The following is a 27,967-nucleotide window of genomic DNA, read 5'->3' as shown; positions in this document are numbered from 1 at the left end:
TGGCTGGTTGCCGTGCCCGTCGCGCAGCGCGCGCGGCCATTGGGCGGCGGCCGTGCCCGTCCCGCGGCGGCGCGCGGGGGAAGATGTCGGGCGGCGACGCGAAGAAACTGGTGCGCTCCCCCAGCGGGCTGCGCATGGTGCCCGAGCACCGCGCCGCCCGCAGCCCCTTCGGCCTCGACGAGCCGCCCTGGGTGCCCGACAAGGAGGTACCGCCGCGGGCAGGGCCGCCGCCCTTCCCTTTCCCCCTTCCTCTCCTCCTTCCCTTTCCCCTTTCCCTTCGCTTTTTAATTTCACTTGGATAATGGGTTAAAGGACGCAAGGATGGGGCTGTCACTCGTTCTTCAGGAGTGTGCGGCCCCGTGGCGAGGATTTGCGAGCGATTTGGTGGTTGGAAGTGTAGCAAACTGTGCGGCATTGCTTTAAATGCTTGTGAAGGTGGTTCTGGAGGCCGTGTAGGTTCAAAACTAATTGCATAAATTATTAAAGCAATAAGGCTGAGTTAGAACAGCCCTTCTGGCTCCCGGTGTGAATGTTAGTTGTGTTAGACAGTCAGTGGACAACTCAGTCCGTTTCAGTCAACTTGTAAATACTTACCAAGTAAACAATGTGATGGTGGTATTTTTAATTTCATGTATTGAGAGTTATTTATTGTCGCTGCGGCCAGATGCACATACAACATAGAATCCATTGTTTGTTTATTTATTTATTGCCAGCGTTCTGTGGTGTGGACGCATGCCAGTGCATTTAAATGTGAGCGGAATGAAGATTTATTTTATGTGAGCCGGTGTGAGTTTAAGCCGGGCTTTGGCAGATCCGGGCGTGCTTGGTCTGTTTTGAATGGGAACACCGAGTCCTCCCTTGGTTAGGAATGAAGAAGAATTTTTTTCCTCTTCCTGGTATCTCTTGAGGCAGAAATTTCTGTGTAAAATGATAACAATAATAATAATTCTGGAGGCTCGCTCTGCCAGCACAGTCTGTGCAGCTCAGGCCAGCCTCTGCTGATATAAAGGGTGGGAGCCCTAAGCCACTTGATAGCTTGCCCAGAACAGCCTTGTTTTGGAAAGTGAGTACTGAGCTCACTCTGCTCAAGCTGCAGTACCTGCGGGAATTTTCTCAGGTCAGTCTGTCCCTGTTCAGCAGCTGTGTCCTGCCCTCCCGGAGCGTGGCTCGGGTGAATTCTCCGTGTCCTGTGCGGGACCGAGCCCCTCCTGCGCTCCGGGCTCCGGCGGGGCGGGCGCTGCTCTGAGCTTGCAGCACAGCCCGGGCACTTCGGCAGAGGTTTCCTTTGTGCTGCTGCGGTCTGCGGGAGCTGCTCCATCCCCTGCACTCATCTGGAACTCCTGACATGGTCTTCATCAGGGGATATCGTTCGTGTAACAGTTCAATTGAAATCAGTTTAGTCTGTCAGTAGCCCGTGATTATAGCAGACCAGTTCCACTAAGGAAAACAAAGTACCTCTAATGCAATTCTAATATGTACAACCATCTTAATTCAACTAAAGATTGTTTGGGGATTGTGGTGGAATTTATTGAAAGTAGCTAGATATATTTAGAGAATTAAGTCTGTATATTTTAGCTAAATCAGTCTGATGTATGTTGTTAGTTTGAATTTTGCATTGCAGTCCTATTGTAGGTGTTCATTCTCCTTAAAATTCAACTTTCCCCCTGTAGTCTGCTGGTCTGTAGGCTGAGGGTGTTGCATTGTGACTGAATGTGCTTAGTGATATTTGCTATGGAGAGGAAATGTGATAGAGGTAAATATTTTAAATGCCTTTTTTAATGCCAGATTAAGAATATGAATTGTTATTTGCATTTGTGGCTAGTTATTTTACTAGATTTCTGGAAGTACTTTAGAGTTCTGACACCCCTTTGGTTAACAATTGCCAAATGTGTTACAAACTTTTATTACAACTATGTTATACAAATATATTACAAATATTTATGTACAAATATGGTACAAAACTCCTTAAATAAAGCAGGTGTGTGATACACAGGGAAGCTTATAAATCCCATGGTTTTGTTAAGAAAAATTAAATTTAAAGAGACAGGGTTATCTAGGCAATGAATAAGTTGAGAATGCTTGCTCTTGTTACCACGTCAGACATAACTAAAAATTAAGTGCCTATGTCCAAGACAAGACCTGGAGTGGTATTAGCAAATTCTGATCTGACTTTTCAAATCCATTGGCTTTTGCTGTGCAGCCAGTAACACTCACAAATCCAGTAGCTTTATTTTTCTTCTGCGAGAACAGTCAACTTATTTTTTTTTAAATTAAGGCCACCTAAGAATTGTGGCAGTTGGTAGTTTTGTGCAGCTTATACAGCATTGAAATATAATTCAGTTTTTAATTTTTATGTCATAAGATCATACAATCTTAAAATATCAGTTACTATGAGAAACTTGAAGGCTGAAGCAGGACTACTGAAAATTTTACTTTTGGTAATCTTATTTGTAATACAGGTAATGAATTGAGGGGGATTTATGTGCTGAGCATCATTAAACTCGACACAGAGCTTAAAATGTTGATCTCTGTGTGTGCCTTGTCAGACTCAGAATTTCTTTGTTAATCACCAGCAGAGCTTAACTGATGATATTTCTGTTAAGGAAATCTTGGACTAGAAGTTGAGTAAGATGTGTCAGTTTGCCTGCAGAGGTTGCCAAACCTCGTGATATCCAGCTGTGTAGCAGATGTTCCCGTGGCTGAGGAACACTGTGTGCTGCAGAGGTGGTGGCAGGGTTCCCTGGGCTCCTCTGTGGCTGCAGGAGGGAGCTGAGCTTTCCTTGGCTGGCTCCTCTCTTGGCTCAGGCTCTTGGAGGGGCACTGGTTGTGTGGCAGAGCTGCCCTTGGGCTCCTGGCAAAATCCAGGCTCGGGCAGTGTCAGAGAGCCTGTGAGCTCTGTCTGCCCTGTGTTTGTGTCCTGCCCTTTCCCCCTCTGGCCTCAGTGCTTTGGCCAGCTGTGCTCCAGGTGGGATTTCCTGAACTTTCTCATTTGCAAAGGTTTGCTGTGTTAAGTAGTGTCAGGATTGCTTTTGGGTTTATCTCTTCTAAAGAGCAGAGCAGTTGTTGGTTGTTTATTGTAAAGGCACATCAGTCTCAAAAGACAAAGAGTCCCAGGTGTTCAAGTCCATGCTAAAAGCTTTGGGCATAGAGTCCCAAACAGAAGTTAAGTCCTGATTGGAAGTACAACCTGCTCCTGGTACAAGGGCAAAGTTGCAGCAGCAGCTCCTCTTTTTTTCCAGGTGATGATGATGGTGAGGAGAGAGAGGAGTCTCCCCCAAATGCATTGATTCTTATTTACAAATTACCCAATGGGCTTAAAACACAAATCTGAAGCATTTCTTCTAAACCTGTCAGAATTCTGGCTCTATAATACGAAAGTTTATGTATAATTTGCGCATATAGCCTATCTGCTCTATCTGAAGAATGTAAGCAATATTCTTACTACATTTTTATTATGTCTAGAACTGTTTTTGAGCTCTCACTGCAGCTTGTTTTCAAAGTTCGTTTTTGCTTTTGAGCTCTCACTGAAACTTTTTTCACACTAGATTCTAAGGCTTTTACTTTTTAAGGCACTTAAAACATATTCTTACTTACTTAAACTTACTTATTTAAAACTTATCTTACACCCCTATTTCATGTCTGTGTGGCTTAATATATTTTAATTTCTCTAAAAGTTCTTAACTTAATTCTTGCATTCTGCTCTCTCTCTGAGGGGCTCAGAGAGGCCTCTGTTTTCACACTCCAACAAAGGAGCTCAGCCAGGTGTTCCCATGCACCACTTCTTGAATCACTCTGTTATTATTTATGCAAATAAAGCATGTGAAGTGTAGCTATAGATTCCTGTCCATCCATGGGATTCTCACCTCTGGCTGGATCCATGGAATTATGGAAATAAGCTATCACACTTGAGCAAACCCATGAGAAGCTTGCAGTGAAGCAGCTCTCTGTTTTTTAAATTAATGCCAAGACCCAACAGCTATTGGATGTTCTTCCATTTTCCTCTTGCTAGATGAAGTGGTCTGATACTGGTATTGGTGCTTGCACATGAAATGAATGTACTTGTGAAATGAATTTTTATTTAATTTCTTGCTTCACTTCTTTTTGTTTGAAGGCATGAGAAGTAACTTGGACTTCGTCCTTCCTTCTCTGTTAATGTGATAAAACCCCTCCAAGCAATAAAGCTTAATTCAGTGCCATTCACTCTCTAATTATGTCAGTGTATGGATGAATAGGAAGAATTCATCTTTCAAGATGTTCTTAATAAATAGCTTGTCCCAGGCAAAGTAGAAGTTGATATTATGCAAATGGTTCACTTGGTTCTGGTTACTTAAAGCAGAAATACCTCGAAGGAACAGCGTCTTGAGCTTCCTTGTGTCAGAACATTTTCCTAGGAAAATCCCATTTTGCAATGGCTACCATGTGCAACTTGACTTGTGATTTGTTTAGGACTGCTCTTCTTATCAGGCAGGGCTATTCATGGGTCTGGAATTCAGAAATATTTTTCTATAGTTTGTGTTACATAAGAGGATGGATAATTTTATTCCTTCCTAAAAACACTTTTATGTTTAGCATAGCATTCTGTATGAAATCTGTGTAGGACAATATTTGGAAGAGTTTGGCTTTATCTTTTTTTCCCTCTAGCTTGCAACTTGTGCTTTCTGCGTTTTGGCAAAAACAAATAAACAAAAAACCTCAATCCCCAACCTCCCTAAAACCCAGTCCAGGCCAACTAAAAAAACCTCACCACCACCAAAACCCAGCCAAAAAACTCTCAAATATTTTCATTAAGAAAATTAATTCAAACTCGAGGCATACCAAAATTATTGCCAGGTCCAGCTCCTAGGCAAGCTATTAAACTACATTAAAAAAAATTTAAAACATCAAAAATTAAAACATCAAGGTAGAGCAGAACATGATACAAGCAGAACTCTACAGCTAGTACTGTGTTCTGCTTGTTACAGAGATGAAAGCTGGTGTATGCTGAAATTGCTTCACACTGAACTTATTTATCAGTGAGTGTTCAAATCACCTTTTCTGCAGCCATTGTGAAAAGATGCGTTTGGATGCCTTACTTCGGTGTTACTTAAAACGATCCAGGGACGCTTCTAGTGCTTTGTGTGGGATTTAAAAACGGCTTGTAACAAATTCTTTGGGTTGTAACAATTGTAATAAATTCTGCAAGGTGTTTGCATTCCACTGCAGTGACTGCCATCACTGTCTAATGTTTTAAATGCCTGTTTAGACAGCAGAGCCTTTCATGTAAACTATTGCCAACTATTAACAAGCTTACACTTCAAAAGGACATGAAACGTTTCTGGAGAATTTTTAATTCAGCTGCTATAATGTTTTCTTGGCTGCAGCTGTTGAGCTTGTGACAGTGATTGAATATCTGCTGGAGCAAAAGTCCCTGAATAGAAGCTGTTGTAACCTGAGGGGATTTATAGAAGATAAAGGGTTAAGTATTGAAATGTGTTAATTAAAGGCAAAGGATGATTACTGTGTGCTTAGCAAATAGCACCTGCTCAGCTTAGGGCATGTGTGTAAGAGGACATTCTGCTGTAGTCTGGGTCTGGTTTGAGGAGTTTTGTTTATAGAGTTATAAATCTTAGAACAGGATCTAATCATCTTCTCCTGAAAGAGATGTCAGGCATAATTTTGCATTCATATTTGCAAGTAAATATAGCAAAAAATTCCATTATAAGCCTCAGACACTGGGGTTTGATATGGTAGATAAAAATGTGTAAAGTTTTGTTGAAAATCCAGTGACCTAAGGGCTGGGTATCAGCCTTTTGGTAGGTGACTTTGTACAGAAAATTTTGATTGTCCAGCAGTCACTGATCACTTCTGGTTGTTAATACAGTCAAAACTGTCACCCCTTAAACTGTACGTGGTTGCAAGGGAGAAACTCCTTCAATTTTTTTCTGTCATTTTTTTGAAAGGAGTGTGGGTGTAAGTTTGTTTTAGGAAAGAGATATTTCAGGAAGTGACTTTTTGTAGCTGGAATAAACATTAGGTCTTGGTGGCTTGGAAGAAAACCAAGTATCTCTTAGCATGTCTCAAAAATGTGTGAGTACTGATAGCATTAAATTGTGTAAACAATGTTTTGGAGAGTCAGCAGAGCATCGTAGTAGAGTAAAGTGAGGACAACTTACAGAAAAACAGTTGACTGGAATATTGGACTGTGTGGATAGCCAAACATTATCAAGAATGGTAAGTAATTCTGAGATGTAGTTTTGCCTGCTGGCAGGATGCACTATTCATTAGGGGGAAGTTTGGCAGTTTTTTTTTTTTTTTTCTCTTGCAAATGAGGATGACATTATTTTGCTACATCAATATTAAATGAAAGCTATCCATGGTGAAAAGATAAAGGATGGGAATTTGTTGGAGGTGTTTCTTTATGGCACATAATGTAAAGCTCATTGTATATGATGGTAGAATTAAAGGTTTAAAAAAATTGTATGCTAATCTTGATTTGTACTGTTTTCTAGTGCCCAAGATGTATGCAGTGTGATACAAAATTTGACTTCATAACTAGAAAGGTAAGAGAAATCAATGAAATATACAGAGTAAGTGTTGCAAAATACTAAAATGAACATATCTTGAAAAGTAAACCAGGATTTGTCTTGAGTTTGGAAGAGAGAAATTCCAATTAAAGTAGAAACTATATAATTAGGGTCACTGGATGAAGAGAAAACACTAACATTAAATTGTGTTTATTAATGGTACGAGGTCACTGCGGAATGCAGACTGGTGTGCAGAATATGACATGGAGAATTCTGCAAAGCACCCTCCCAAAGAAGGCCAGCAGGGGTTTTTAGAAGAGAACATCATTCCTTTGTATAATTACATTGACACTTTGTTAGCACAGGCTTACGAAAGTAAGAAAGATGTGACTGTGACTTGTAGTGCAGTGACATACTTCATGTTTTTTAATTTAATTGTTTGGAGAGAGAGGGAAGGAGAAATTTTAAACCAGACACACTTAAGATGTTATACCAGATGACAAGCTGCTGTGCTTCCCGTGTGTTAGTTGTGGGAAGCAATTGGAGGGAGCCCTGGAAAATAGGTACTCCAGAGAATTTTGCAGAACATTTGGAAGGAAAGCCTAACACTGACCAAAACTGCAGTGTTATCAGTTCCTTGTATCAAACTTTCAGGTTTGCTTTGAGCCACAGATCAGTTCCTGCTTGCCTGGGAGTACTTGTTCTGTCATGAGAACTTGCATCAGGAAGATCTGCTGGCACTGTCACACCCCAGCAGTGATCTGGAGCACAGGCCACTGGTTGCAGATTTAGGGGCTGTGAAACACACTGCAATACTCGTTCTCGTTTCGCAACTTCACTGGATTTGTGCTGTGCTGCCTGATACTTGTGATAAAATGAATAGCTTTAGGTTCTAAGTATGAAGATTCTTACATTTTTTCTTTGGGAGAAACTTGAGAATAAGTTTTAAAGGAGAAGAATAGTGTTTTCAGTTGAGGAAGAATACAAGCTTCAGTTGAAGTTCAACAAGATCTTTTCTCCGAAATGGGAAGGGACCTGGAAATCAACTCTTCTAATGGGTTTTTATTGACAGGGAGGTGAAGGATTTACTGGACACCAGAGAAGTCCTTTTCTGTCTTTTCTGATTCAGAAGCATCTTTACAGAGTGCCAGCAAAGGCTTAGAGTGCTGCTGTTGATATTATACTCAGTCCTTTGTGTCCCACCTTCAGAGATTCCTGTCTGCCACTGTAGCAGTTAATTTCTTCTGCCTGTCCCTCAACTTGCAGGTTTCACACCTGAGAAACTCTTGTAGTAACCTTATCAAATCATTCCCTACCAGTTTCCCTCGTAAGTAAATAAAAGAAATGTTCTCTCGTGTTTAGCATCACTGCCGAAGGTGTGGGAAGTGTTTCTGTGACAAGTGCTGCAGTAAAAAAGTGCCTCTGCCTCGCATGTGCTTCGTGGATCCCGTGCGCCAGTGCGCGGAGTGTGCCCTGGTCTCGCTGAAGGAGACAGAGTTCTACGACAAACAGCTCAAAGTGCTCATGAATGGTAAGCACTCAATGCTCAGGTGTGCTGCTTCTGTCTCTTTGTGTTTATTCAAATTCCAGTGAACAGCAAGAGCAATCCTCTTGTCCAGCAAGCTGCGGGTTTGTCTCCTCTTTGTCACCCTCTTGTTTTTCAGTTGATAATTTTGTGTTACTAGTTTATTTAGAGAGAGGTTCACACTTCTTAGTCAATGTTTACACCTCTCAGTTTGTATTTCTTGGTCTTTATGAAGAGTGATTTAATTAAAGACAGAATTTTTAATACCTGTGAGAACAGATGTGTGTGCCAGTTGGCATTTTTCTTGAAATAATACATCCTTTAGCCATATTCCTGTTGCATTAAATAAGAATGAAAAATACTTTGGAGAATATTTTAGTATTTTCAAACAAGATACAGTGCTTGTTTCAAGCTTCATTTGAGAGCTTTGATCTTGTTCATGGCCTACAGCTGTGGTTTATGGCAGATCATCATGAGTACTCAATTTTCCATAGGTTTAAACCTTCACACAATACATTAATTCATGTTCCAATTACATTAAGAAAGCTGAAACTTCAATTTTTAAAATATTCTGTGATCCTTCAGTGCCTTTTGATGATCTCTCAGCATGGCAGTGTGCATAGTGCATAATGGGTAAGCTAAGCCCCACCTGTGAAGGGCGTGGATGTTCCTGTGGAGATCCTGGGTTCAGAAGGGAGTGTATTCATCCTGGAGCACATAAATCATTCTTCACTCTGCTTTGCCAAGAGGGTGTAGATGAGTTTTTAAATCACATCTCTTAAACTGAAGACTTTAATAAAGCTTGTCCTGTTTGCATTCATGTTCTGAAGTTGTTCCTGACTTGCTGCACTGAGATGGTGATGGTGGCTGTGATGTTCTTGTTCTGTGATGTCCCTCTCCAGCCTTGGTGCTGCTGTCTCTGTCTCACTTCAGCAGCACAGGGTCTGTGCTGGGGCTCAGTGAGCCTGGGTGAACTGGGAATTAATGAGGTGAAACTCTGGGGCTGCATGGTTCAGGTTGTGGAGATGGATTGCAGACCGTTTGGCTGGGCTGGATGTTATTTTCTTCATTTCCCAGGCCAGCAGTATTGGGATTAGGTAATACAGGGAGTATGAGGCATGGAGGAAGTAAAGGGGTCGGGCGTGTAGGGTTGTTTGGAGTTCTGAGTCACTTCTCTCATGCAGCAACAGTGACTTTCCCCATGCCAAAGCAGTTTTGAGGGGGAAGAAACACAACATGAAGGCTGAAGTTCATTGACCTCACAACAAGACTGAGCCAGTCTTCAGTAATGAAAAAGAGATGTCTCTGCAGTTTCTTAAGCATAGAACTGAAGATCACATCATGCTATTAAATTGTTCTTTTTTAATACACAAACAATAATTTGTGTTATGGTGACCACAGAGGGTCTTTAATTGCCTGTCTTTGCCACCTCCAAATCTCTTCTCATTTTTAAAAGATTCCTCTTGGATATCATCTGCATTTCTACACATGGGAGAAATTGCATAATATGTGTGAAAGGCCCTATTAGTCAGAACATAATAATTAAAGATCACCTTTTTATACTTGAGTGTTTTACTGCTGTTAATCAGTTTAACATTTCAGTTATTCTCTTATTTCACTCAATTCAGTGTATTAGTAAGTAAAAGTTAGCTATTCTTTCTCATACTTGAATGTTGCTTCCTGAATTCTGTATTAGAATACTAAAATGTTTCTTTCCAGGTGCTACATTCTTTGTAACTCTGGGAACATCTGATAAATCTGAGCTCATGGTTTGTCGGCTTTCCAACAACCAAAGGTGAGAAATATTGATAGAAATTGTACTTGTAAACCATAGCATTGTTGTACTTACAGCTCTATTATTACATAGTAACCTAAAAAAATATAAGAGTAACATGCCCTGAGGATATTGGAGAGAGTAATCAGACTGAAAGGATAGATCCAACAATATTGGAAAGTTTGAATTTACTAACAGTGTGGGTCAAAATGTCTTGGAAGTGTGGAATTTAAATGAAAAGTAATATTTTCTGGTTGATTTCAATCTGTCCTCACCCCAAAGAACACATTAACAGTATCACTGAAAGATTGTTTTATTTTTTTCCTTTGATTTGGACTTGATATTGTAGGAAAAAAAAACCTGAAAAAAACCTTTTTCTTCTATTATGTAGATATCTGGTTTTGGATGGAGACAGCCATTATGAAATTGAAATTATACAGATTTCAACTGTTCAGATACTTACAGAGGGATTTACTCCTGGAGGTAAATTTTTCTTTTAATATAAATGAACTATTAAGAAAAAAAAGTGAAGCTGCAATTATTGAGCTAAATTGAATGCTAGTGCATTCAGTATGTTACTGTGTTGGTTACAACTGCTCTCAGACAGAGCACAGCCTGTGAGACCTTGCCCCATGTGTCTGCTGGGATTTGGGGGAACACCCAAAGATTGAGTTCTCCTACAGCCTTAATGTGGGAGAGCCTCTCGATAAACCTAAGTGTGGTTGTCATCTGTTCTCTGGGGTATATACAAATGTTTACTGATTTCAGAGCTCGTAGGAGGGAACTGTTAATCTTTGGTAGCTTCCATTTCAGAATCCAGCTGGGATTTTACCTTGTCTGGTACAAACATTGTTAACAGAATGAAATGGGGGAGGGGGAGTAAATAATTAAACTATGCTTTCTTAATTTCATTCAAGATGAAGGCTTGGCCAAATGAAACTGGTAACGTCTAAATTGGAGTGCAGCAACTTACTGCCTCATCTCTTACCAGATTTTAGAGTATTTCAGGATGAACCTGAATATGATTTGACTGAAATGAGAACAAACAAGGTCAGGAATTTCAATAATTGTTCTTTATCGACACTTCTGTCACTGCTGGGTTTTTCTAACTGCACAGCCCATCTGTGCATTATTCAACCAGTACAGCATGTTAACCTGAATAAACTTACCTTGGTATTGAAATCAGCCAGGTGTATTGCGGAGTCACTTAACGCTTCTGTAATTCCTTGTTCACTACTCTTCTGACTGCTTTATCTCTTTTCTGCCTGCCTTCCTTCCTTCTTGATGGTAGAAAAAGATATTCACACTTACACCAGCCTTCTGGAGAGCCAGCCTGTTACTGAAGGTATCTGCAGTGCCTTTCAGCATGACTCACCCAAGCATGTCATGACCCCCTCACCTCTTTCTTCTCTGCAGTGCTGAGTATTTGCTTGATCCGTAATTGCTGTTCAACTTGAGTTATGTTCAAGTCTGACATATTTCTGTTCCTTCCCATATGTCTGTTTAATAAACCAAGAGTGAATGTTTTGTAACACTCTGGAGAACTATGGCATTCAAGGCCTTCTTTAGACCAAAGTGGTGTTTTCCATGCTGGGAGAAGGGAAGATGAGAAGTGGTATCTGCAGTAGTGTTCAGTGTTACAGATCACCTGCTTCAGCAGGTTGCTGAATTGGGCATACTAGAAATGAATATACTCCCTGTGTGCTGTCTGGAAAGGCTTTGCACTGAAACTGTTAATTAATGGCTTGCTTTTACACAACTTTAAAAGAAAGGCCTCTTTGTTACGCAAGGTGTGTTCTGTCTTAGTAATGCCAGACATGGGCAAACTGGTCAAGACTGTAGGTGTGTGATTTCTACTGGTCTATCTTTCAGTAGACCCTTAATCCATTATTCTGACTAGTAGGTGCAGAGAAGCAATTGATGAAAGTTGAATTTCCATTTATCCTAGGAGAGTAGAAAATAGTTCTTTTATAAACCCTGCTGTGGGCTTCTAATTGGATTAGGTGCGTTAACAGCACTAACTAGATTGAGTTTGGCTTAGATTGTGATTTGTTTTGGCTCCTCAGATATTGCACTAACAGCCTCCAGGATTTTTAGAAAGAGCTTTGTAAAAAGTGTCCTGTGTATGTTGGTGCTGCTCCTAGGGCTTAGTTTATGCTCCACTGCTGCAGGAAGTAATGACAGTAATGTGTCATTCTAAATGTTCTCATTTAATGTCTGTATTTTTGCTTTGGTTTATCTTCAACTCTGCAGCCTCAGTAAGAGAGATACAAACACCTTGCACTGTTGTCAGAGCAGTCTTTGGTAGCAGTTTCCTTCAGGAAGTAAATGATGTTGCCAGCTGTTCTCTAGCCTTATGTAAGCATCACTCCCAACCTTTGCCAGGTTTGGAGGGACTGCTGCCTGCTGTGCCAGGCTGTATCCAGCAGGACCCTGCTTTGCCATCAGTCTAATTGGACCCTAAGCCCACTCACTGCAGGCTACCATTTGAAACTGTGGCATCACTGTCTTGACATGGTGATGACAGTAAATCATGAGGGTGTTCCAGGTGTATGGATATACCTGATGGCTGATGCAGGTTCTGCCTTGGTGCTTGGCAGAGAGATTGAAACAATATGAGGCTGCAGGTTCCACTGCCTGGCACTATGAGCCATGGTCAGGAGCTCCTTGGATCCAGTAGCTGCTTGTGCTCTGAACTGAGCAGTGAGCAATTTCTCCAAACATGCTCATGAGCTGGAAAATGTTGTGTTACTTAGTTGGTAAAACCTGCTGCTGTTCTGGATGTCATTTCTCCTTTCAGGAGGCAACACTCGTGCCGTAGGAATGATCCTGCAGTACAAGGTACCGGGGTCAGAGGAGGTGACGCAGATGAAGTTTACTGCCGGTGAAGACTTCAGCTGTAACAAGAAGCTGTCAGCAGCCTGGCTGGCAGCTATGCATAAGGTAAGCAAGGCAGCCAAAACTTAGACAAGGCTGAAGAAAATCTTTACATGGGGGTTTAGCAGCACCACAGGGAGCATTCAGTCTTAGGAGTATTTCCATTATTTTTTTATTAAGACTTAAGGGCCTTGTTGCTTAGAAAACAGAAGCTGGGTGTAATGAACATGACTTTAGCTTTCTGCTCATAGACTTGAAGAATTTGGCTTTAAACTTCCTTGGATTTTGTTACTGGCTGAAGAATGTGCACTATGAAATACTCTTTTGAACCTAAGTTCAGCTAATTCTTTTTACTGCTCCATGAAGGTTCAAAGAAGTTGTTGATTTTTGGATATGGAAGACTTTAATCTTTTGGTGCTAGGCTCTGTATGGATAATGAAACGGAAGGTTCATAGTTCCTAGGTCAGAGTTATGGTAGAAAAAAACCCAAGCAACACTCCAATCAGGCACCTGATCAACTACTGATCAGAACTGTAATTTCTAATGTGTACGGGCAGGTTTGTGGCTCTTTGCTGCTTTATTGCCATTTTAGAACTCCCCAGGTACCTGTATCCCAGCTTTTACTGCCTGTAAAAAACAATGCTATAGTTTACAAGTGCATTCAGCACTTCCTGAATGCTAGTACCTGCCTCAGATGGAAGAAAACAGAGGAGGAATTTAAAGCCCTGTATTTAAAGGAAGTTTCTGGAAGGCTAGGAAGCAGATAAAGTAGCTGCAAGTGAAAGTTCAGTTAACACTGACATTTTCCCTTTCTGTAAGGCAACAAAACTTCTCTACGAGTCTCGGGACCAGTGAGAACTGCAGATGTGGCCTCCTGAGGGCACACACAGACACCAGCCTCCACAGACCTGCCTCTCACTTTGTGCTGATTTGACAGCTGGAAATTATTGCTGTTCTTGACTTTCTCTCATTCCAGTGTGGTTCATTATGTAAGAACTGGCAAATGCAATGTGAGTATTTTTTTGAACCATGAGTATTCACGGTAGTGTGCAATATGTATACAGTTAATGCTTTAAACAGCCTCACCTTTTAAGACTTTGTATATTTTGTTAAGCCTTTACTGGCACTTAATATGAAAGTGACCTGCACTACAGCTCATGTACAGCACAACTTTTATAGTAACCATTATATATACTGTTTGCTACAGGAAGCAAACAAATGTGTATGTCTCTTCTGCAGAGAATAGCTTTTGGGTATAGATCTCAGGTTTTCCCTCTATCCAAATGTTTAAAATCAATGTGAAAAAAAAATGTGCTTTAGATATGATTTTCTAGAAGTCACATGAATTTTTTAAAATATTTAAATATTTCACCAAATACCACCAAATTTGACTTACATGAACTTGACCTTGAAACTTCTGTAATAAGCTTCCAGAATAATTTTTAGTTTTGTATTTTCTTTTTTGGTAACTAGCTTTTGTTAATCTAACTGTAATGCTATCTGAAATTGTATACAATTTAATGTACAAATACAAATAAATTAATTCACTTATTTAAAAAAGAGGTGCTGTTTAATTTTGTAATATACAACTTCCTCAGCAATGGCCACCATGGTCTCTGAAAATTTTCACACTAATTTTAGTTCTAAGTTATTTTGTCCCAGTTGAAATACTGGGATACTAGTGCATAAGCACATCTTCAGTGAAGCTGATAAAACAAGGAGGAAAGGTGGGTTGACAGCTGTAACCTTGGCAAGCTACAATTAGTGTTTCTGTGCAGAGTCTGACCAAAGCCACAGCTGCTGTGGAGACCTCTAGAAAGAGAGTGGAGAATGCAGCCATGCCTTAGCAGTACTTTATTGTGCACATTTACATGTTCTCTGAATTAGTGTATCATAGGCTCTTGAAATCATCACATTCATGTAGCAAATTCTTCAACAATAATACCCTTTTCACTTTTCACCACAATATATACAGTTAATGCTGACCTGTGGTAAAAGCAAGTTACAGCACTGCAGAAATGGATATATAAATTATACACAGAACTTGTACATGAAGAGTTAATCAAATTGCATACTGTTAAATGGGAGAAAATTACAAGAAATATGGCTAAAACTTATAATGGGAAATTCAAAATATACTTTTGGTATATAAAATCATGTACAATTAAAATTCCAGTGAAGTGCCTGTTTGTGGGGTTTTTATTTTTTGCTTAAAACTACAATGTAGTGGAACAGGTTATTGCATAACTTGCCTTGGCAGCAGTTGTAGGCTGCCAAGAACCACAGAAACTGTCCTCAAATAAGCTATTGCCTTTCTTAAATCCTTCTCTAAACCTTGTTTCTTTCTTCTCCTCGACTTGGCATCTACACGACCCTCTTTCTACTTCTATTCAGTCCTTCATATTTTCTTCTAGACTGACTCAGGCAAAACTTCAGGTGACACAGTATAACCCTTACCAGACTCTTACCCTTTTCAACTATTGCACTTTCATCCCTGCAGACATACAAATCCCTTAAGCTGCTGCAACTTCAGTACTAACTGTTGTGTCCAGGCTGGACGAGCTCGGGGGGTTAGTAGGGGAACCTTTACATTCGTAGAGGTAACACCGGTGCTGTAGGCTGAATAATAATAATAAAATAAAACACCAAGTGAAATATTGTGTAGGGACTTTGAGAAGTGTACAAATACTGTTGGTTTTGTTAGTTCTCTAGCTTGATTCTAAATGCAAATAATGCAAGATGCTAGACTAGGTAAAGCTTTCGTTGGGGTTGTCCAGACTAGGATTTAAGTGTTTAGCATGTTGCCACCTAAAATCCTAGCCTTCACCAAGCTTTGGTAACTACTTAATTATGCATGTAACAGGTGAAGATCTCATGTCCTAGAACCCAAAGAGTTGATCGGTAATGAGAACTCAACATTCACTGGTATTGAACAGAAATACCCAAAATCCCGACATGGGACAGTTGCTGTGGGGGGTTGGAGCAAACTGGACAGCGCATCTGCACTCTGCAAATGACACCTCTGAACACAGAACACAAGAAAGCTCCTACCACAGAACTCTGACTCAAAACACTGCGTTAGACGAGAGTTGGCGCAACACTGTCGGTACTGGAGGTATCGCTCTCCTCGTCAGTGCTGGGTCACACAGAAACGATCCTCACTTACAAACTGCAGATCTTGGAAACTGTGGATGCTGTCCATTTAACAAGAGAAAGCACCATTAAAACTAAGTCTTATAGTTTTATTTCTCTGTGTGAAATGATCGAAAATGATGGCTCCAGTGTATGTTCTAAGTTTCCAGTTACCAGCATGGCACTGCACTGTCGTACAACTGAATTCAAGCAAGGGTTCGCTGTCGAGGTTTTATTCGTGGATATAACTAAAAAACAGAATAACAGGATTAGGCTTTGCATGGTTAATACCAACTTAAATAACTTATAACTAAGGGGTACTTATTAGAGAGAACTGGGTGATGAAGTGTTTTGGGGGGGCTGAGGTTTTTTAAGCTTGGGGGTGTTCTCAGGCAACTCCTGAAAAACAAGAAGCAAGAGCAAAAGGGGTGATTTACTTCTGCCACTGGCAGCAACATGGCTGCTCTGAAAATGACGTGGTGCATTTAGCTCAAGATCCAGAACAGACAAAGGATGCTTTTACATAAGTACAAAAATTCCCTGTTGAGCACTCCAGAGAGCTTATTTCCTGCTCTTCAAGGTTCTCTTATGCATTTTGTCCTCAGTAGCTCTCTACTTAAGTCACCTTAAATTCCTGACCTCTCCTGACAATGTTCCCTCTGTCTGAGCAGCATAAATGATGTAGCCACAACTGTCATCTTCAAGGCTCTTTCCTGTTTCAAACTCATACACCTATGTTCTTATCTTGTGCCAGGTATTAAAAACCTTCCCAAACAACTTTCTGAACCAAGGCTTCAAGCTGCCTAATAGAGCCTCCAAGCTTTCCATAAGGGCTCTATATTTTAGCCAAGGGGGAGAAAAAAGTCTCATTAAAGCACAAACTATATTAAATATATTGCTGTATTAAGTATACTAACTTGCTCAATAACAACCAGCACCAATTGCATAAGAGTTGCCTCTCCTGATTGTTTACAATGGCACAGAGGCCAGAGAGAATAAGGAAAATCTGCTTTACACCACTTCATAGTGCACAAAGGGATTCTGACCAAAGATCCATTTTCTGTTCCTACTTCAGGTGCTTGTGAAAAATGGAAGGGAGAGGGTGAAATAACTTACCCCAAGGAGGTTTTTAGGCACATAGCCTTCCTTGTCATTGAGGCGGGCCCACCACCACTCCGTTTCATTGTCATCCTTGCGCCTCAGGATAGTGATGGCATCGCCCTCGTGGAATGACAGCTCATCATTGTTCTGGGCTTCATAATCCCACAGAGCATACACCACCCCTTTATTCATCACTCCCAGCTTCTCCTGAACTCCTGTTAACAACACCAGATGGTAAAATAGCCTCTTTTTCCCCTCTGAGATTTTTACTATTGACGTGGTGGCCCAAATATTAATCGCCTGTTAATAACATTTCATGAGCAGTTTTCAGCACTTCCATGATGAAATGCTGTCAGAAATTTAACTACATGATAAAACAAAATCTTAAAGAATAATTTAGAGAATGAGGTTTTTCTCTTTCATTACACATGCAGTGGAAACTGCTTCCTACAACAGACACTTGAGGCTTTCAGAACACACACAATGTCAGATCTGACAGCCTTAATAAAGCTTAAATCCTCTGATGGAAATTAAAATTTTGTCTGCTCCATTTAAGTGCTTTTCTTGCAAACTATATTTTAGTAACTAAGCACCTTCTGTAAGTTAATTACTCAGTGTATTTCTTTCTTTGTGTGATCTGCTAGAAATCTGTGCATCTGGAAGTTAGGAGTCTCTGTCAAAATACTTGACAACTCACTGTTACGGTCCAAACCTCCCTGTAGAAGCATTTCCTTGAAATGAAGCCAAATTAAAAAACTTTAAAAATCTTAACATTTGAAGGAGCCTGTGAAGTAATTCGAAACCCAGGACTAAAACCAACATCACAGTGAAAAGATGATTCTGATTTTAGCCCTTGGAAAGCATAGGGACCTGATGGGCCATATCATCCAGTCTGGGGCCTAAGCAGATGTTTCACACAGATCACAGGGACAAATCAGGATGAATCTTAGAAAAGAGTTGGTGTCATATCTTACCATACAAAAACTGGGAACACTGAATATAACCTTCTTCCATCTCCTCACACTTGTCTGCAGCAGTTTCTATATCACTTATAGTTGAAGCAAAAATAGCTGCCCCAGATTCTACCAGTAGTTTACAGAGATGAACACTATTGCAAGAAGCTGCACAATGCAAGGGTGTCCTGAAATAGAGCAAAAAATGTACATGGGAAAAAAGAAGCTTCATGACTCCTGACTTTCATCTTGCCATGTAGAGCTTGTCTGTTTTAAAAGAAAATTTTCCTTTATGTTTATAGTATGTGTATGCATTGTCTAAAACCTGTCAAGCAGCTAGGGTGGATTTCAGGATTTACCTGACTCCAGTAAAGCCAAGCATTATGAAACAGATGACAGCAAAACTAATAATTTTCACAGCTTGCTAAGCTGCTGGGTGTAAAAGGGTATTTTCCAATGCAAGGAAACCTGAAAGGTAAAACAGAGGTGAGGATTCACATTCCTCCCCAAGACTTCAGGAATGCTACAGCTACCTGTAAGGTGAGATTCTTCAGCAAAACCAACATCTCTAATGGGATCTATGATAAAGAAACTTAAACAAATTAACTTTTGTCATTTGTTATTTATACTTCAGCATCTGAACAAGAAATGCAACTCTACCACTAATTATCACAAACTAATCTAATTTATGGTTTAAGTATGCCTGCTCGGGAGCTGAACACACTGTAACCTTGCATTTGAGTTCATCTCCACCTACAGCTTAGTGAGTACTCATACTGGGGATAAAGTGGAAGGAAATTTTTGCCAAAACAGGTCCCACCCAACTCTTGAATGTGCAACTAAATGGTGCTTCTCCCAGACACTAGGTTAAAAATCTCGACACTTACCATCCATCACTATCTGCTGCATTTACATTCACACCAAAATCGAGTAGGAACTTCACAATGTGGTGATGACCAGCACACACTGCATTATGCAAAGGTGTAATGCCTTCATCATTTGGTTTACTGGGATCATCAACCTGTTGAAAACAAAACAGTTCAGCACTTTCTTTTTCCTCAATACTGCAGGAGGTTGCCATTGTTTAAAAGCTTACCTCATATATAATTCGTTGTACCAAATCGAATTCACCCTCCAAAGAAGCATCTAGGAGGAGAGCCAAGGGATTGAACTTCACTCTCAAACCATGGCCTGTTCTTTCTGAGTTGGGTTTCTTCAAGTTGGTACGTTTTGTCTGAGTAGAGATGAAGGTTGGAAGGTATAATTTCAGGTTGTACAAGTAGAAAAATGATTCATTTATGAATCTTGTCTTCCTTAAATGGCATTTAGAACTGTGAAATAATTTCTATTTAAGTCTCTAAATAAAAGGCTTGATACATTACTACATTTTATGCAGATAAAAAGTGAAAAAGCAAGCCAATATAGTTTCAAAGCTTCTAATTAAAGATAGTGAGTACAAGGAATAAAGTACTTAAGTCAGTGTTTTAAGCATCATTATCTTAATTGTATCTAATACAAGCTGTGCATATTACTGGTGGATTATCTAAGACACTGAAAACTTTTGCTTAGCCTGGAAAGCACCAAACAATTAAGCCAGAGTCTGTACTTAGAGGAATCAATGCCTTAAATTAGCAGGAGTCTCTGTTGTAGGTCAGGCTTGGCAAGTTGGGAGTTTTGTTGTAGGAATGAAAAGTACAGAACATGAAGCTATTTTATGTGACATTCTAGCAGGCATTATCAGAAGCAGCATTTTCAAGATCTGAAACACATTTAAATGTGTTTTGAGAATATTCTGAATGCCTTACATGTGTCCTTGTCACTTTGTGGGGAAAAAAATCTATTATTAACTACAGCTTTTATAGAATGCTTTTAGTCTCTAGCTCTGTAAGATCTGTTTTCACTTATGGTCCTATATAGGATGGCTATTTCAGTATGGAAAATAAACTCTCCACATTATGAATAATATTAGTTGCTAGTGTATCCCATTCTCCTAGAAGTATCCTGACCCCTATGCTCATGGAAAACCATACAAAGCCTTGTGCACACTGCAGTCAAATTCTTACGATGAATGAAAGGTTCCTACCTGAACCTAAAAGTGAGAATGAACCTTGGTTTCAAAGAGCGAGTTATATTACAACAACAAAGAATAAAATCTATTTTTTTCTGTATTTTTCAATTCTGCAAATGTGGTAGATTTTGGTAATGGCAAGTATGTAAAAGATTCTAGTGCAGCTGGAGGATGGACTTTGGAAGCAATTCAAAGTATGTGACAAGCCCATTAGAAGAACATTTCTGCTATCACAAGCCAGCTGCTGCTGAGTTAGCCCTGGTCCATCTTCTCTAAGAGGGATAAAGGAGTGCAGTTTCCCCAGAACAGCTATTTCAGCTTGCCTGCAAATTATATATATCATATAATATAACTATATATATATAAAATATATATAACTATATATATATAATATAACTATTTGTATGAAACTAAGGGTAAGCTGTCTTTGAAGGCCCAGACAAATTTTTAAAATAATTTTTTTAAAAAAATCTGAAATTCCAGAATTAGTTCTACAACAAGAACCTCCAAAAAGTTGAAAAATACATACACAACCTCCATCTACCTGTTTGCATATCTTCCTTATTAAGTAGCTAGAGTAGTAAAGAAACTAATCCATCAGAATTCTCCCTGGAACTCCCCTGGTTTTCTTTCCTTTTAATATCATGAGACTTCAAATGCAAAGATACCTCTGAGCACAAGCTTACCATTTTCCAATTATGTTTAAGGCACAAAGCTAATTCTGTAGTTCACAAAGTTATTCTTTTGCTTTGTTACTTACTGCAGGAAGTGGAGGAGGAGGAGCAGGTGGCAAAGGAGCTTCATCTTCTACTGGAGAACTGACCTCTGGTGTGGGACTGGGTGACTGCTCAGTAGAAGGAACTATAGCAAGATTGTTGTTGTTGTCTTCAGTTGTATCAGGTGTTTGATTTGTGGTTTCAGTGCTTATCAGCTCCTCGGTAGCAGGAGAAGGTAACTCATTATCATTGGCATCTGATGAAGGGGGTGGTTCATCAGGGACAGGAACTGTAGGTTGCACGGGGATTGGTTCTTCAATATTGCCATTGGTGCTGGCATTCCCATTATCCACATCAGCCAAGTTGCCTATGAAGTCCTGTGGATTGCTTGGCTGATAGAAAGGAGCACTTTCTATCCCTCCAGCCAGGGTATTAAAGCGCTGATACAATAATTTTTGTATATTTGGTCCACTCGGGCCCTCTGGCTCGGTGATGGAGCTGCGTTTCTTTAATGGCCTTGGAGCATTGGCAAGTTTTCTCCTCAGAGCCTCGAGGTCAGCATCACTCTGATACCGGAGGGGTGAGTGCACGATAGGGGTGAGCTTAGTAGGACTGAGAGGACGGGGAATGTTTTCCACATTGCTGTTTTCACTGGGTGGTGGAGCATTTTCCAGCTCTTGATCTTTTTCAGTGACCTCAGCCTGAGGCTGAGGTTGTGACTGTGAGGGAGACTGGGCAGGCAAAGAGCCATGAAGGAATGGCAAGGGTGAGGGAGAGGTTGAACCAGATTGTAACACAGGCTTCCCATAAACTGAAGAAAAGAAAGATGGAAAACAGTGAATAAATGTTGCTAAATTACATAATAAAATATTTATATATTAACTATTGCTACTTGTTTGACACTAATACAGAAAAAGAAAATATTATTCTGGGGATTGTCAAAACAGAAATAAATACTTACCTGTTGGTGATGCTGATGCTTCTTACAGTTATAAGCTATGAGTAGCATCTGGAATGTTTTTCCTCTTTCATGAGGAAACAGCAAGGGAAGAAAAACTCTTACCTATACACTTTTTTCAACTTATTTACCAAAGTATTGGTAAAGTATCCAGGCTAGATTGTTCCAAATGTATCTTGGTTTAAAATTTAAAGATAAATCAATGCATACTTATTGATAGGATAATTCTGATAACCCCAAAAATATATTGAATGATTTTGCTGCTATGCTGCATACACAAAAATAGCTTTCCTCACAGATTTAGACAAGCTTTCCAAACCAATATAGGAAGTCAACTAAGCCAAACAAGTAGATCTTAATGTATTTCAAAGAAAAAAATAAAGCAAAATATATTCTACCTGCTTTTACCGACTTATTTAAAGTATTGTACACAGCTTGTTGGTAATTCTTTGGTGGTGTTGCTTGCTGAAGATACACTGAGTAGATGGAACTGGAGTTCACTGTCTGTGGCCCTTTTCTGGGAGACTGAGGTCTGGATCCTTTATCAGCAAGAAAAGGTCTGATTGCCACAGTCAAAGGCAGTTCTGGCCTGCCCTCTCCTCCTGGGAACAAGGGGGGACCAGAGGGCTGATACGTGGGGCTGGGAGGGACAGAAATTCTCTGCTGGATCTGCTGTGAAGAGCTGGGCTGGTGCACGTTGCTGGGCGGCGGGAGTGGAACCGGCCTTTGCCGATTTGCTATACTGGTGCCAGGTCTGGGCAGGCTGCCATCCTTCCTTCTTTCTAGAGAGTTTGTAGAACCTGTTCCTAATGGAACTGGGCTTGGATAGGTCCCATAGTTCTGAGGCAACTGCTTGCTTACACCAGGAACTGTTGGTGGCACCTTCCCCAGGTCAAGACCCTGTGTAAGAACAATAAATAGCATATAGCATTAAATTAAATAAAGTACTTCTGAGCAAGAACATTCCTTTTTCAACATACCCTACTAGCAATCTTGTGGGACAGAAAAGGAGTCAACATAAACAATTTGTGTTCCTTTATCACTAAATATGATTCTACATGAGTAAACTCTGAGGATCTCATCAGGACCTCAGACAAAGGCCACTGTTTAAAGGCACTTTTAGCTGTTACACATTTGTATCAATTCAGAACTATTTGCATACATGCAAAGCCTGATTAACTTGTTCTAGGTTCCTGATCTCAGTGTCTAGCTGATCTTCACAACACATACTGTCAGAGTTTACAAAAACAACTTAAAGACTAACACTATAATCTTTAAAGAATAAGGACTTGAAGAACTCAAAAAGTACTAGCACAACAGTGAAGACAGACACCCCAAGTAGCCTCACTTAAGGATGGATTTAATGACTTCTTTTGTGAGATTTTTATGAGAAAAAGAGTACATGGAAAAAGTAATAATCTATACAAAGGAAAAAAACTAACAAAGAGATGAATTAGAAAAACATGAAGGAGGAGAGAGAGGATTAGAACAAGCAAAGAGAGAAAAAGGGAGACTAGATACATAAAAGAACAGGAAGGAATACAAAGTTCTGACATTGAAACAAACCCACACATTTAAATGTGATAAGAACAGAAAGGAACAGAAGAAATACAAAGGTAATTTTCTTTATGACTTTTTAAATAACCAGCAGCAGGGAAATGGAGTGTGTATCTAATTGAAGTGAGTTCAGTATGAAAGCCAAAGGTTCATAATTTCAGCAAAGCAGATCTATAAATATATCACACATGAAACCCACCAGCTTATCAGTACTTCCTAACACTGAAGTTGGCAAAGGCTGGCTGGATATAGTTCCTTGTTTTAAAGCAGTGTCCATGCTCGATTCTTTCCAGTCTGTGTTGGAGATCTGAGGGGGTTTTACCACAGGTGCTGAGCTCTGTTTAAGTATCGGCCAATTTCCATCATTAGCTTGAAAACAGACAAAAATACTAGATTTAAGATAATCCATACTAGCATTGCAAACAAGCAAAACAACATGTGAAATAAAAGATCTTAGATTACAGTGGGATTAGTTTTATTCTAGAAGTGAGATAGATATTTTTTAATATTTGATTCAGAAAGCAATACTGAAAGCCAAATCATTGTAATTTGAATGTGCTGCAACATTCAAATTGCACCAAAAAATTCTATAGAAAAAATATGATTTAAATTTTGGCTTGAGCGTTGCATATTCTGCTATTAGAAGGCAAACAAATTCAGGGTAAAAATCCTGGCAGAAATACTTCATCCACAATATTCTTTGGATACTATCCAGAGACACTGTCAAATTACACTAAATGCTAAGTCTATGTAAGCCCTGAGTGGACTTGCTCCAAACTTAAACCATGGTTACCAGATTCATGCACCCATAACAGGATGTAAAAGCTCCCTTCAAGAGCAGGGTGAAACAAAAGCACACATTCCTCTGCTGGAAGTGGTGGTTAACTCACCTTCTGTTTTTCCTCAACATACTCACCTGATTAGAATTGCCTCAGAGATTTAATATTAAATAAATTTATGAAGTCAGTTGACAACTTTAACTCCCAGTGCCAAGACATAAGTCATGGCCTTTTATTTTCATCATATGCAAAAAATCATGCACAACTGTACATAAACTGAGGCAACAAATCCTTAGTGAAGTGCTAGATGCATTGATGTTACTTTATAAACTGCGTGAGACTATTTAGTTTCAGTTCTCTAAGTAAGCAAAAGAGTTTAAGTAGTCTAAGAATTAGACATAGTTTACAGTAACTAAATAGATCCCATGTTAGATCCTAAGGATTTGATTTGCCTCTACAAGATTAAACTTCAGGCATCTCTTCCTCTAAGCAGGCTGGAGATGATTCCTTCATCCCTATGGCTTGTAATTGTTGTAGTGGAGCACTTAAATCAGTAAAGGTGACATAAAACACAATTGACTTTACTACAGGATAGCATCTAAAATGGAGGGGGATGGGGCATTCAGATTCAATGAGATTTCTGGACCCCACAGTAATACAATATCAAATGAAAATCAGGTATTTAGAGCCCAAGTTTCCTATTTCAGTTCTAAGCGTCTAGAAAACTGAATCAGCAGGGCTATTTCTAGAATTCTCTGTCTAGTATAGCAGATAGTCTTAAAATAAGCTGCATAGAACATTCTAATGAGAATGAATTTTCCATCAACACTCTACTTTCTATCCATGAGCCTTACTCTTTGTTGAGTATCTCTCAAAACAGGATTAACACTTGCATATTTTTTACACTGAGAACACAGTATATAGCCCAGAAATCACTTTTCACACTTGCAAACTGCCAAGAAGTAAATACTGGAAGTAAATAAAGCCCAGCTTTAATATTGGCATTATCCAAGAGCTGAAAGCATTGTGGGTTTTGTTATTGTTTTTAATCACCTGGTTATCAAAAGTGAGACCAAAAAGGTGTCTAAACACTTAGGCCCTACATAAAAGCAAATTTTCCAACTATACACTGAATTAATGCTTACTGTACAAAATACACAAGACATTCTGTACCTCCAGCAAGGATACAGTTCAGTAAAACCTTTGTTTTGAAGATCAGTGAAAGGTGTTACAATTGATTCATGCTGAACATGAAAGCATCTGGATCTGTAAGTTTAGTTATGAGGAAAGCACTTAAAGAAGCAACATGACAAACAAGACATGACAAATTTAAACATCTTACCTGCAAATTCAACACTTCTCTAATAGAAAACAGAGACACAAAAACTTACTGTTATCAGTACATTTATCCCCAGATTCTGAGGTAACACACTGGAAGTAAATTGAGACTCTCTCTCCTGTCTCTGACCTGCACTGTGAGGGTGGGGAGTCAGTAGCACAAGTTGTCCAGGGAAGCTGTGGATGCCCCATCCCTGGATTGGTGTTCAAGGCCAGGCTGGATGAGCAATCTGGTCTAGGGGGACCTGATGCCAACACCCTCCTGACAGGGCCACCCCAGCTCCTGCTCTCAGCCCCCCAACAGCTAACTGGCTCTACCTTCCCCTCCAAATGCATCCTGTGTCTGTGTCTGTAAATGTAACACCCAGTGTATTTCACCTCTCACCAGGCTGTTGTGCATTTACATAAATAAGACAGTGACACACAGACACAAAAGGTTTTGTGGATTTTCTCTGACTTTACCTAAAATTTTTGTAGGTCTGGATCCAGGATACTTACTACAGCAACTGAAGCACACTCCAAATCCAATGGAAGGCAGCAAGACTCTGGGTTATTGACTTGGACAGAGTGAGCTTTTATCCCAATTCTGGGGTCAGTGCAACATGGAAACTTGAAGTTTCCCACCAAGTAACTCAAAGTAAGCCTGTATTTTATACATCTATCCAATTCAAAATATTCTAAAACACGTTTTAGTGATTGCCATAAATTTCTAACATTTAGAAAATTTTGAGGTTTTTCAGAGAAGAAAACTCATCCCTGGTACGCTACTCCAGTACTCCTGGGATGAATTTGTTGCAAATCTGTTTTCTTCAAAGATGAAAAGCAACTTCTTGACCAATTTACATTTCAACAGCATCTTTTACACACCAGACCACAACACAAGTTCTAAAGATGCTGTTTAATATGCATCTGTGTGCAAGAGCTCAGATGACCATATTAAAAACTGAGTTCTTAGCTAGCCAGAGATCTTCTACGGACTCACAGTGCTGGGTGTCAAACAGAGTAGGTGCCAGGCGGATGACATTGTGAACAGCAGACTGAAGAGAAGTGGGAGGTGACAGAATAGGATCCACTATTATGTCTAAATCAGAAACCTTCCAGGTGTCTGGAGATTTTTTCACACACCCACAGTCTGTCTCTACCGGACGCACCAAGGCAGATCCAGTTACACAGAAAAAGAAAGAAAAAAGTGGTGGAAAAATTATAACAATGACAATGGAGAACATTAGAACAGGAACACTCAGATAATGAGAAATAAAAGCATGACAGTTGAAACAAATTCTCAATTTCTTTTCTTCCTGGGAGCATATACACCTCTCCTTACAAAAATCTATTTTACAGAACCTCATTCAAGTATCTTCAAAATAATAAATACAAAGTCAGTCCTAAGGCAGAATAATTACTTTTATAATATTAAAAGTCCTTAGGCAGGTCTAGAAGTGGGTATACATATATATTTTGGGAGGTTGATATTACAAAATTGTGGTTTTTAGTTGGTAACTTAAAAGTTAGGAACTGTACTTTTCCGTATGTGGAAGAAGGATCCATGAATCTGAAAACAAAAGTGTTGCAAATCTGTACCTTCACCCACAATAAGGTAATTCCATATTCTTGAGACTTTTCCATAAAACCATGGTGATGGGGTTTGTACACATTTTGTATACTTTTAGCTGATAAAGTATTATTGCTAAATCACTAATATAAATGGGAAAAATTTGAGTCTTTTTTTAAAGTTCTGTTTGGCCGGTTTTACTTCCTGACCTTGAGGGGGTTTTATTTGTGATATGGGGAGGGGAACAGATTTCTGACATTCTTTCCTATAGATATGTTCAGATTGTCTTCTCTCCATCTCTTCCTCCCTATCTGGAAAGCATGATGTGAATTTTGCTGGAATATTAATTTTTAAGTACTTCAATGTATATGAATATTGCAGCAGCTTTGGTCTCCTAGTCATGCCTTATCCCCTTTTTGATCTTTCCTAGGAGACCAGGTAAAATAAGTCCTGTGGTTAGACCAATAAGATCAGGCATTTTTATTTGTATTATGTACATTTTTCTAGCTTATAATTTTGTAAGAAGTATGAGCATACAGGTGAGATTTGCTAGAATTGAGAACTTAAGGCACAAATATGACCTGCTTTCTTCAGTCTCCAACACAAATTAAATAATGACACTATTAAAAAAAATTAGATGGAATTATTAATGATGGGAGCCAATTTTGGACACAAAGTTCTGGGGAGTTCTGGAGAGGCAGCTTCTCCACTAAATAGGACAGAAACAAGTAATCAACATAAATGTTACGGTTATTCCATTTCAGAAATGCTTCAAGGACCACAAATTCCCACATCTCAGAGGGAGTAAAAACCTTTCATAGTTTTATTCTATTTTCCTATTTAATCTCCTTCTGAGAAGAAGTATTATTATTTACTCACTAGCTTTGTTTTACTTCACAAAAAGCAGCATACTGTAAATCGTTATTTATAATACAGTTTTCCATAAAGTTGATTTCATTATTATATTCAAACACACAAACTAATTGAAAAAGTTATTAAAGACACAACATAGAATCCCTGAAGAAAATGTGTTCCTTTTAGGGATGGACTAGCCAATAAAATTTAAAAGAAAACACTCAATTTCCTACAAAAAAATGATGGAACAAAGCAAAAATACCACAGATCAAATGACTG

At 39.5% G+C, this 27,967-nt stretch overlaps 2 protein-coding genes across 8 annotated transcripts in view; one reads left to right on the top strand and one right to left on the bottom strand.

The window, feature by feature from the left end:
• Window positions 1-63: 63 nt before the first annotated feature.
• On the top strand, window positions 64-14,239 carry ZFYVE21 (zinc finger FYVE-type containing 21). Of its 3 annotated transcripts, XM_033063235.2 has the most exons (8): window positions 64-206; window positions 6,489-6,539; window positions 7,866-8,034; window positions 9,748-9,823; window positions 10,194-10,285; window positions 11,094-11,147; window positions 12,603-12,745; window positions 13,499-14,239. In XM_033063235.2, the coding sequence occupies exons 1-8, from the start codon at window positions 84-86 to the stop codon at window positions 13,532-13,534; spliced, it is 744 nt and encodes a 247-aa protein (XP_032919126.1). In that variant the 5' UTR covers window positions 64-83; the 3' UTR covers window positions 13,535-14,239. The 3 variants fall into 3 exon arrangements, 2 of the variants coding, with proteins under 2 accessions (XP_032919126.1, XP_032919127.1); XM_033063236.2 differs by lacking the exon at window positions 11,094-11,147; XR_004418277.1 differs by lacking the exon at window positions 13,499-14,239 and having other exon boundaries at window positions 74-206; window positions 10,794-11,147; window positions 12,603-12,647.
• A 277-nt stretch (window positions 14,240-14,516) lies between these two features.
• Window positions 14,517-27,967, bottom strand: part of PPP1R13B (protein phosphatase 1 regulatory subunit 13B) — a 71,685-nt gene continuing 58,234 nt past the window's right edge. For 3 of the 5 annotated variants that reach the window (XM_033063232.1, XM_033063230.1, XM_033063231.1), the window contains exons 10-18: window positions 26,264-26,419; window positions 23,364-23,533; window positions 22,006-22,507; window positions 20,694-21,460; window positions 18,962-19,099; window positions 18,753-18,886; window positions 17,887-18,053; window positions 16,928-17,127; window positions 14,517-16,059 (exon numbers count right to left, since the gene is read on the bottom strand). In XM_033063232.1, coding sequence (XP_032919123.1) covers window positions 16,018-16,059; window positions 16,928-17,127; window positions 17,887-18,053; window positions 18,753-18,886; window positions 18,962-19,099; window positions 20,694-21,460; window positions 22,006-22,507; window positions 23,364-23,533; window positions 26,264-26,419 — 2,276 coding nt within the window. In that variant the 3' untranslated portion in view covers window positions 14,517-16,017. The remainder of the gene's footprint in view (window positions 16,060-16,927; window positions 17,128-17,886; window positions 18,054-18,752; window positions 18,887-18,961; window positions 19,100-20,693; window positions 21,461-22,005; window positions 22,508-23,363; window positions 23,534-26,263; window positions 26,420-27,967) is intronic. The other 2 variants (XM_033063233.1, XM_033063234.1) reach the window with 1 other exon arrangement.

The sequence above is a fragment of the Catharus ustulatus genome, chromosome 6 (assembly GCF_009819885.2).
Source record: "Catharus ustulatus isolate bCatUst1 chromosome 6, bCatUst1.pri.v2, whole genome shotgun sequence".
Classification (NCBI taxonomy): Eukaryota; Metazoa; Chordata; class Aves; order Passeriformes; family Turdidae; genus Catharus; species Catharus ustulatus.
The sequence above is the reverse complement of the archived record's forward strand: the minus strand, read 5'-3'. Positions and strand labels throughout refer to the sequence as shown.